The sequence below is a fragment of the Psammomys obesus genome, unplaced genomic scaffold (genome assembly GCF_907164565.1).
Source record: "Psammomys obesus unplaced genomic scaffold, mPsaObe1.curated_primary_1811, whole genome shotgun sequence".
Classification (NCBI taxonomy): domain Eukaryota; kingdom Metazoa; phylum Chordata; class Mammalia; order Rodentia; family Muridae; genus Psammomys; species Psammomys obesus.
The window spans coordinates 21,597,876-21,608,674 of record NW_026596051.1 but is presented as its reverse complement, the minus strand read 5'-3'; the positions used below and the strand labels follow the sequence as shown (position 1 = coordinate 21,608,674).

Below are 10,799 nucleotides of genomic sequence, written 5' to 3'. Positions count from 1 at the left end.
CTGGACAGTCTGTCTTGGTGTAGGCTGGAGATGGAAGAAAGTGAGGTTACCTTAGAAAGAGGTAATCCAGGCAGGGGAAGTGGCGCATATTGTTACACCAGAGCCATCTGGTAACACGTCCCCAAACCAGGGAACACGTTTTTCATCTGCACTGGGCAGTAAGGTAGCTAGAGTAACAGAGGAACTGTTTTAAGTCATAATTGTGGTTAAGTTGTCACATGTTGTTGGTGAGCAACTGTTCTACATCACAGAGCAAATGGGGAGAGCATGCTGGGCCCCTGTTTACGATGGCCTTAGAAGGCCCCTGTTTAACCCTGAGAAAGCAGTGACTGATCAGTGACTTTTGAGAGAAATTAACCAACCAGTATCCCTACACCAGCAGTCCTGGCAAACAACAGATGTCACAGAGGGTAGGGGTCAACATTCCTAGAGCTTTAAGAATGTTGGTGTTTCAGCACAAGAGACTAGGTAAAAAAAGAAAACCGAAAACAAGTTTCAAGTAATACTAAGGCTTCCACACAGGACCTAGGACACTTAAAAAGCTATGAAACTTGGAGCTCTCGTAGGCTGTAACAATGGCCCCAGCCCCATCTGTTAGGCAATAGCTTCTGCCGTCCCACATCTCTTATCTTGGCTTCCTTGCTATTAGGAAGTTTTAAGAGTAAGAGCAGGTTAAGAGCGAGAGTTCAGGTTCAGTAAACACTTTATAAAGTTTCTGATTTAAAGAAAAAGTGTTCCTAACCATAATCGGTGGGGGGGAAAAAAAAAAAAACTTAAGCCACATGCATTGTGGATTCAAGTCTTCTGCAGGCCTGGGCGGAAAGCAACCTGGCGGAAAGCTAGGTAACAGGAGCTCAGCGAGAAGGATAGCCGGGAAGAACGGACCAGCCCCAAACTAACCCTCAGGTTCCGCACCCACGGCCTTCCGCGCCGCCTTTTCACGGGCTGTGTGCGTCACTTCCGGGGCGGGGCTGTAAGCGGGGCGGGGCGGTGTCCGCGCAGGCTCGCCGGGCTGCAGCCGCCGAGCCTAGCGCTTGACTATATATGGTCAAAGCTGGGGGCGAGCCGCGCCGGAGCCGCGCTTCCGGGTTGGGTCGTCCACAGCGGCAGCGCGCAGGGCAGGCGCGAGCGGCCCCTCGGAGCCGGGCCTCGGACCGCCCCCTCCGCGCCCGGCACGCCCGGCGCCGCCTTCCGCGCCGTCCCCTGGCTCGGCCACTGCGAGGTCCCATTCGAGCGCGGCGCCCGTAACAAGTGGGCGAGGATGCCGTACGAGATCAGTGAGTGCGTGGGCCTCCGCGCGCGGCCGCCGGCTTCTGGGGTCGGTGCGGGCAGGAGGGCGCGGCCGGGGTCGCGCACGGCCGCGGGGTACGGGCTGAGAACCCCGGAGGAGGCGCTGTGAGCCCGGGCCCTGGCCGCCGCCGCCGACCAGGAAGTCCGCTGGCCGAGCCCGCAGGCGGCAACAGGTGACCGGCCAGGGACCCCCGGCGCTGACGGCCTGCGACTCCCCGGGTCCCGCGAGGCCGGGACCGCCCCTCACGCCCCGTGCTGCGTTTGTATCTCCCCAGAGAAAGTGTTCGCCAGCCTCCCCCAGGTGGAACGGGGCGTCTCCAAGATTCTCGGTGGAGACCCCAAGGGCGATCATTTCCTCTACACCAATGGCAAGTGCGTCATCCTGAGGAACATCGACGTGAGTACCCCGTGCCCCGCGGGCCTGCTTCCGTGCCTGCCCTGCGAGCTACTACCTTCAGAGTCGGGAATTCTTGCCCTTCCTCCCCCTCATCTCCTAGCCGGTTGGGCTTGGGAGAAGGGGAGCCACGCCCCTTTTGCCCAGGAGCCACACCTTGGAGGCTCAGTGAACTGAACTGGACTGTTTCATCCACCCCCACCCCCCATTGACTGGGAAAACGAGACTTGGATCAGTTCGGTCCTTAGAGCCAAGGGCTTTGAGTCTGCTGCTGCTTGATCGTGGAGTGGATGGTGATTGGTCCTCCCTGAGCCCAGTTTCTGCATTGGGGAAATGGAGATTGTGAGGTGATCCTCCACTTCCCCTGGCTGCCTGGCTTGGCTGAATGAGCTAGTCGGCTGTCCTCATGCTGACTGTGCCTGACATAAATGGAGCGCTTGGTAAATGGCCCTTCTGCTTAATCATCCTAATACTGTCCGCTTCCTGGTATGCCAGAGCCCAGACCTACACACCCAGTCCTCTGAACTCCAACTTTTTTGGATTTGAGTGGCAGAGAAAAGATAGGAACTAGTGTATTCCACTGCATGGTTCTCTGTAAATCACCTGCTGTCCCCAGGCCAGCTTTTGCAAATTCATGTTTTTCCTCTTGAGTGTTGAAATAGGCCTCCTTTCCATTTCCAGGATGGTGGCTCCAATCTTGTCTCTCCCCTTCTCAGCCTGGAGTATGGAGCCATTTTACTACTGTGCTTGGCAAAGGGCTGCTAGTGAGGTGGAGATGTTGATTGACAGTTCCACCAAGGCTGTCACAGACACCTCTGTTCGCCAAGTGCTCCCTGTTGGCTGAGGGCAGACCCCAGTTTCCTTGTAAAGAAAGGCTGCATTTTGGACTGTGGTGGTTGCTGGCTGTGTCTCTGTAAGTGATTAAGCTAGCCAGTCATCAGCCCTGTGATGGCTTCTGACCTCCAGAAGATTGTTGAACACCTCAAATGAAGTGGAAGTTTGGGTATGAGGCTGCCTTGCTAGTTGCATGGATTCCTAGAAAGCTGACCCAGCCTCCTTAGAATTGGGGAAGCCTCCTCAAGGGCCTAACACTGTATTTGGGTCATAAGATTTTGAAACAGTAAAGGAAAAATGGGGATAGCCACAATGGGAGCTGTGTGGATTAGTATAGATGTCTAAAGTGTTTGGGTTTGCCCCTTTCACAGGCTCTCCACTCCACTATCTATTCACTTCCAGCTGATAGAATTGTATGGAGTGGACACTCTGGTGCTAGGCTAGCTTATTCCTGGCCTGGTACTATCAGAAGAGCAGGTCACCTCCAGGAACGTGTACCCATGCCAGTTTTTTCCTCTCCAGGCTTCACTATTAACTCCTGAAGGTGGAGTCCTTTCCCATCCCACCCCGGTTAAGTTCCCGGCATGCCAAGACAAATGGTATAGGGTCTTGTTACTGTATCCTTTTGTGTGCTGGATAACATCAGGCACACAGTAGCTTGCTGATGGGCTACCAGTCCTCAGAGATGGGTTAGGTTTTTATTAGGACAGTGTTGCTAGAGAAAATGCAGTGTGAATTTTCAGGAACATTCAGGATACAGAAAGGAACGTGGTCTGGTAGGAATCCAAGTTCAGGAAGGCTAGCTTCACATCATGAGAGGTCCACATGCCTTGTAGACCTCTCACACCTATGTGTCCTAGACCACATTTGGGGTTCTTGCATACCCTTTCCCTCAAATTCAACCCTTCCTCTAGGGTTGTGGTACAAGAGCCAAGACTATGTTGACCCCCATAGCTGCCATGTCACATTTAATTAGAGTCCTACAGGATCTGACAGACATGTCCTGTTTTGCTCCCTCCCATATCTAAGCACCACACTTGCTGCCCTGAGGTGCCAGCTGAATCATTTCTCATCAGTCACCCCATGGCTCACACTCAGTAGCGTTGTCCCAGTGCTCTTCCTGTGACCCTCCCTTCTCTGTCAGCTCCAGGCTCACTTGCCTCCTCACTCCCCATGTGCTACACATCCCTTAACATGCCTCTTAGGACCTGCTGGTGGTGTGGCCTTTGCCGAGATATTCATTCTCCTGTGTCCACATGGCCTGCTCCCTGTCGTCTACACTTCTGTTTAAAAATTACCTCACTGAAAGGCCTTTCTCCTAAAACATTTCTTTCTCTGGCCTTCTCTTTCTCCTGGCAGTAAATGTCAACCAAACCATTGCTGTTGCTGTTCCTGAGTGTTAGAGGATGTTCTCTTGCCTCTGACTCCAGGAAAGCCAGCCTTTTTCTCTGTCATTCACCACATATGTCCTTACACTGGAACAAAAGGCACACAGTATCCCATTGAGCTCGTTGCACCTAATTTTTTTTCCTGATAGAGGGTTTCACTCTCTAGCCAAACGCTGCATAAATTCAGAATCTGCCTGCTTCTGCCTCCCTGGTGCAGGGATAGCGTGCTCTAATTTTTCTGGTGCTTACCTTTTGAATTTGTACAACCTCCTACTGGGGCTGCCGGTCAGCTGTTCTGTAACTGAAACACAAGCTTTGTGAGCCTGGCTTTAGCTATTAGGAAAGGTGCTCTGTCTCTAGTCCCAATATTCTGTTGTCATACTTGAAGAGGAAATTCTTTTCAGGGTTAAAGTCTGTGGTGATGGAGGCCATCTGGAAATTGGCATTTGAGAACTTTAGAACAGTTCTATGCCTTGGCAGATGTGAACCCCCTAAACAGAGAGAGCGACATGAGAAAAGCGTTAAGAAGGTGCTTGGTTCCTGGGTTGCAGAACTAAGGTATATATCTGGGAAACTCAGTTCTGTAAAATCAGTTCCCAGAGAATGCCACACAGCAATTAGACTAATCACTGGTTTATCTCTTTGGACCTCTTGGAGGAGGTTGAACTCAAACCAGTTTTCATTTGGCACCGTCTGTTATCAGCCTGTGCACAAGGTCCTTGTGTGGGTCCTTGCAGGTTGGGGGTGGGAGAAACAGGACTTGAGAACTAATAGTCCCCTGTCCAAGTGCATGCCTGCTGAGTCGCTGTTGTATTTTCAGGATGGCTGTTAGCCTTGGAAATACAGGTTAAAGGGCCTGCTCATAGAGCACACTGTCATAGCAAAAAAGCAGAACAAGGTATGTGACCACCTGGACAGAAATGAGCATAGAGTAGCAGCTCAGTGTCCAGAGCCAGGAACTCCATTCCGTGCACCCCAAGTCACCTGGTGGATAGAGTGCTTCAACACAGGGTAGGCAGTCAAGGTCTGTGGTTCAGGTAAGATCTGTGAGTACCATTTGGGTGAAGCTAGAGTAGTGGCTGCAGCAACATGGATGAGGAAGAAGAGTGGGCTGAGAAGACTCAAGATGACAGCTAGATGCTGTGTGTGACTCAGGCTACTCTGCAGAAGGTCAGCATTGTTCTTCTGTTTTGTTGAGGCAAGGTTTCTCTGTGTAGCCCTGGCTATTCTGGAATTCACTCTTTAGACCAGGCTAACCTCCAACTCAGAGATCCACCGCTGCCTCCAAATTAAAGGCATGTGCCGCTAAAGCCCAGCCCAGCATAGTTCTTAAGGTCATTGGAAGCATTCAAAGATATGTGACAGTGACAAGGTGACGGCTACTCGTGCGGTTGAGACTTGTGTTTGTAGGTTGAGGCCAGGAGTATAAATGCATTGCTAAAAGGCTCATCTAGGTAGCTGTCCATTGTTAGTGGGTATTTCTAGTACACGTCCACTAAGCCAAAGTGTTGTTCAGCTTAAGCTGAAGCTTAAGTCAGAACTTTTGTAATAAGCTGTAAGTCAGAACTTTTGTTCTACTTACAGGGAGAGCATGATTTTGTTCACTGTCAATGTTTAAATACAGTGTATTTAATAATAGATGTTGCTGAACGTTCTGCAAATTACAGGACCATCCTGTAACAGAAATACCTACTCCAAAATGCCAGGAACGCCAGGTTTGAGAACACTGGTAAATAAGATTCTCACACACTATACTAGCTATTTTACAGCAGTGTCCTGAGTGCTGTGGAGCATGAGTGAAAGAGCCATTCATGCTGAAGAGTACTGTAAGGACAGCTATTGGAGAAGTGGTACATTTGGGATTTCAGAAAATGAGCAAGAGTTCTCCCAGAGGAGGATTTAGACACACAGTAGATGTGGGCAAAGTCCAGACAGAAATCCTGTGTGTACGGCAGGGTGGCTTTGGTTTGGTGTGCTTCTTATGGGAGAAGCAAGCAGGGAGATCACAGACTCCTTTGATGTAAAAGAAACAAAGAAAGAAAGAATGAATGAATAATCTTGAGACCAGTGGAGAGTTGTCCCTGCTTCAGGCCTGGGCTCCCTTAGGAGCTTTTCCTGCTTTGCTTCTGCCATCTCAGTGGAGAGTGCTCCCTACTTGTGATGCCTCTTTCACGAAAGATCCAGCTTTGATACTGGACTTGTTAACTTTCTTAAAAGGCCCTGACCTACCTGAAAAGGCCCCGTCCCACCTCCATAGCCATCCCCATCTTCAGTCTCCACCCAGGGTGTCTCTTGGCTGAGGCTCCCTGTGAGGAATCTTGCATCTCGTTTTATCTCTTAATGAGTGGGCCAAGCATTGGGATGGAGTGCTTGTAGTAAAAGTCTTCAGGTATAGCCAGAGTGACTCAGCATCTGCAGAAAGCTGTTGAGCTGTGCTGGTTCTCTCCTGACACCTTTGCTGCCTTCCTGTTGGGTAGCGGGAATCATCTCCCAATAGCTCATGCTCAGGCAGTTGCTCAACAGGGAGGAGGAGTTATGGAAGTAAGATGGAAGTGTCTTGATAAAGTCTAAGGATGACTGGTGCTTTTAGGTCACACTAGAATACTCCTAGACCTGAAAGGGACCACCCTACCCTTTCTCAGGACCTGGCTCCATTTAGCATGACAGCATGTACATATTTGTCATCTGGGGTGAGCTCTAACTTCAGAGCTCAGGAACCAGACTAATACTTATACTAGCTATGCTAGGACAGTGAGACCAAATGGAGGGATGAAGACTTAATTCAAATACTGGTCGTACCACAACTGGCTTGGGTCACATCTAGTCACTTAGTGTCATTGTGCCTTGGCTCATTCAGCTAGGCATTAGGTTATAACCCACATGTTCTTGCAGAGAATGTCAATGGAAAGGTCTGCCTAGTGCCTGTCTTAGTGAATACAGGATTCTTTAGGATGGTGAATCATTCACAAATCCTGCTTAAAGTGTGTGTTCCACATAGTATAGAGGGTTGGCGGGGTGTACCAAAAGGATGTACATCCCAAAATGTGGGTGTTCTTTTCAGTGTGGCTTATCAGGGAAGGCTGGGAAATACATCTTTGACTAGGAAAGAGAAGATTCAGGATTAGGAAGAAGGCACAGTCTAAGTAGAAGCAGGGGTGTTTTCAAGCAGTGATTTGTGGAGCACAGGCTGGTCGAAGAGTGGACAGGGAAAGGACCTTGGACCATGGTGAGCCGAAAGTTGTGGTATGGAACCAAAGAAAGTGTCTGGTGTGCTGTTTGGTGGCTGCCCAGTCAGGTTAACCAATACATTGTGAGTTATTGGGGCCAAAGCTGGCACTGTACCAAACGAGGGTAGCTCTGAGTGACCAGTTGGACTCCTCCAGTTCTTTCTTTCAGCATAGCGTAGTCTGGGTTCAACTTGGCCCATGCATAAGTTCCGCTGTGGCTGTGTATGTAAGGTATGTATCCTGCATTGGAACTGGGTTACTGCAGTAACATGGGGTTGGCACGTTGAATAGAGGACCCCTGCATAATTGTGTTTAGCATAGGCCTGCCCATAGCAGGATCATCTCTCAAGTCCCTGCCACCTCTAGCCTGGGAGTACTTTGGAACACAGTTCCCTACCTGGAAGTGTGCCTCCACCCCACACAGGTGAGTGGTGGAGGTTGCCTAGCACTCTTCTCTGTGGGCTCCAGGAGACCTTTGACAATTAAGCACATGGAAACTCCTTTTGTGGCACTGACTGACATGGCTTAAAGGTTTAGTTGGCATGTTCCATGCTGTCCTATGTAGACTGCTGTAGCTGACTTAGACTTGCCCCCAGTCTGATCCTAATGCCTCATCCTGGAGGCAAAGCGCTCTGGAAGCTGCAGGGGCTATGCTACTTTCTGATGCCCTCCCACACAAGATATATTACTGGGAACTCCAGAAGAAAGGCCTGTGATTCCAGGGCACAGGATAGGCCAGCAGATGTCTAAGGATGTGGCTTGATGGGATGGTAGAAGATTGGTTAAGTGGTTGTTGCTAACACCAGGAGTGACAGGAAGAACTTGGTTGAAACTGTGTTGGATACAGATGAGTGCATTCCAAGGCTTGTTAGGAGCACAGGCCAGCCCTGGCATAGAGAGCCTAGGAGAACCCCACACGTTATCCATGATGTGAGGTAGCACTTTTCTGCTTTCTCCCAGTAATCTTGTGGCTTCTGACCTGGTGCCTGGATCCTGACCCCATCCCCTTTGCAGTAGTAGTGTAAAAAAGAAAGTCTAGGGTGAGGAGTGTCACCATGTGGAGGCTGTTATAAATGGTGACCCCAGGCCCAACTAGAGCAGTGGGCCCTGCACACAGGTAGCCATATGCCATGTTCCTGAAGTTGTTTCTTTAAATAAGCTGCTCACCGTAAGGAGGAAGCTGAGAAGGGGATGCTTGTAGGATAGGGGTAAGGGTGTGTAATCACTCTGGGTGTCTTCTGGCCTAGACTGAGCCTTCTGCAGTGGTACACAGAGTAGCCTGGGGCAGGGAAGCCATCCTCCTGGCACTAGTAACGGTGCCTGCTGTGAGCCTAGAAGGGAGGGGAGGAGGCTGCTGACTCAGATGGAAGTCATTATCTATAATTTGGAGTCTTTTGACCCAGTTGTATTCAGAATACAAACGAAAGTGCGTGAGTGAGTGAGAGAGAGAGTGAATGATTCATCCAGCTTAGGCGGGATTTTGTGCCCTTTGGAGTTTTACAAACCCTCTGCAGATGCCCTCTGCAAACGCCCTGACCATTTAGGGTCAGGAATGTTAGGAGCAGATCTTAGTCCCTTGGCCTCTGCTTCTTCCTCCATTTTGGGGTGCCCTTTTCTGCTGACTTGCTTCCTACCATTGGAAGGCAATGCAGCCTAGAAGGTCACACAGTGTTCACAGCCTGCAAGAGGCTCTGTCAGCTGTGGGTATGGATGAGTGTGTCAGAACCAGCTTTCCATGTGCCAAATGCCATGAAGGAAGGGGTTGGTCAAACTGTGAAGCATGAGCTGATCGGAGCAAGAGGGGTTTTGCCTTACTGCTTGGTGAGGTATGCTTCGATTACACAGCTTGACCTGACTAGTCCTATAATCATAGCAACACTCCCAGCATTCCAGAATGCCCCCTGGCTCCTCCCAGGCATGCTTCGGCCTTAGCAGTTCCTGATCCATTTTAATGGGAGTTACTCTGTGACAGGAGTCAGCAGTGTGTAGTCTCTCCTGGGTCTTCACGACTGGTTCATTAGCTGTCCAACTGGGTAGGTGTTAGTAGTTTGGTCAATTTTGTGGTTGAATGGTGTTGTGTTGAGGGTGAATGGATATATAGCATACCTAGTTTTGTTCTGCTGATGGCATCTGGGTTGTTCCCAGTTTGCAGCCCCCTTCGTAAGGCTTCCAGGGTGGCCTTTATGGACACAGGATTTTGTTTCCTCTAGTGAAGTATTTCAAGAATGAGATAATTTCCTTGATGCATGTTTAACTTTCTTTTCTTTTTCAATTTATTTTTTATCATTTTGGGACATGTGTGAAACATGTGTGAAGGTCAGAATAACTTCGGAGTCAGTTCTCTCCTTCCACCTTTATGTGGGTTCCAGGGTTTGAACTCAGGTTACTTTATCTGTCGAGCCACCTCACTATCCTATATGAAGTAACTACCGAGCTATTTTCCAACTGCGTCACTATGCTTCCAGTATCTGTCCATTCTCATTAGCAGCTGGTGTCTTTGGTCTCATCGGTTCCTGTAGGTATGGTAGTTTTGATTTTCATTCCTAAAAGATGAATGCTATTAAACGGTTGTTCACATGCTGACTTAACATTCAATATCCTATTTGGATTCTCACACTTTTTTATTTTGTTGGTACCTGCTTATTCTGAATGGGCTAACTTAGGAGACAAAGAAATGCTCTGTTAAGATTTAGATGAAAAAGGAAGACTTGTCAGTAGTCCATCGTCGCTCCCATCCTACCCTGCCACTTCATTTCATGCAGTTAGCAGATTATTTGCTAAGTGCTGTGATGGCTTATGGGATGTCATATGAAGCAGGTCACAGAAATGACAACACAGAAGGACAGGCGTGTTAAGGGTTTGCAGATAGGCTGTGTGGAGAGGTGGGGTGCTCAGCTTTCCATGCAGCCCCCTCGGGGATGTGGTAATTGCTTTAAAGGTACAGAAGTGCTGTAAAGTAGCTTGGCAAATTTTGTAGGGAGGGTGTAGAGGAGATGCTTAAGATGAGTGGTGGTGGCAGGCAGGCACCTGTGCTGGCCAAGGGACCAGCATGCACAGAGAAGTGAGATTACTCAGAAGTGCCAGAAGGTGGCTATAGTGGCTGGCTGAAGGTGGTGGTCTCGGTCTATAGAATGAGATCCCTTGGCCGGGAATGAACAAACCTGTAGGGTCTTAGGTAGACAGCCAGGGCTTTGGGAAAAATCTTACCACCTGACCCTCTCCCCCTACTGTGATCTCAGCCTTGAGTCTGGGAAGCTGCCTCCTTTCCCAGAGAGTACTGGTGGGAGAAAGCTGACAGCAGGAATCAGGATAGACAACCTCATTTTTATTCCTTCCAGAAAGTTCGCTTAACTACTGAGAGACTGGGAAGCATCTATGACTGTGCTGCGAGACTCCGTGGATGTGCATACTTGTCAGGGGGGATTGGGAGTGAATAAACAGGGATCTACTTTTATAAACTACATATCCAAAACCTCATTGCTGAGGAGTAGAGAGGTTTCTAGCCCCAGCTTCTGCTCTCATTCTTTCCTCAAAGTCCAGCTGCTTTTGATCTGTGCTATGGAAAGGTGTAAGGAATCCTCATGTTCATTATGGGAAGTATATAAAAGCAAGCCAGCAAAAACTTGAGATTATCTCACCCAAAGAAGCCAAATGGGCTTCAGTGGA

General features: G+C 49.4%; 1 protein-coding gene across 1 annotated transcript in view; it reads left to right on the top strand.

Moving 5' to 3' along the window:
* Positions 1 to 1,080: 1,080 nt before the first annotated feature.
* Positions 1,081 to 10,799, top strand: part of Wdr1 (WD repeat domain 1) — a 34,302-nt gene continuing 24,583 nt past the window's right edge. Inside the window, exons 1-2 of the mRNA XM_055624086.1 lie at positions 1,081 to 1,277; positions 1,566 to 1,687. Coding sequence (XP_055480061.1) covers positions 1,262 to 1,277; positions 1,566 to 1,687 — 138 coding nt within the window. The 5' untranslated portion in view covers positions 1,081 to 1,261. The remainder of the gene's footprint in view (positions 1,278 to 1,565; positions 1,688 to 10,799) is intronic.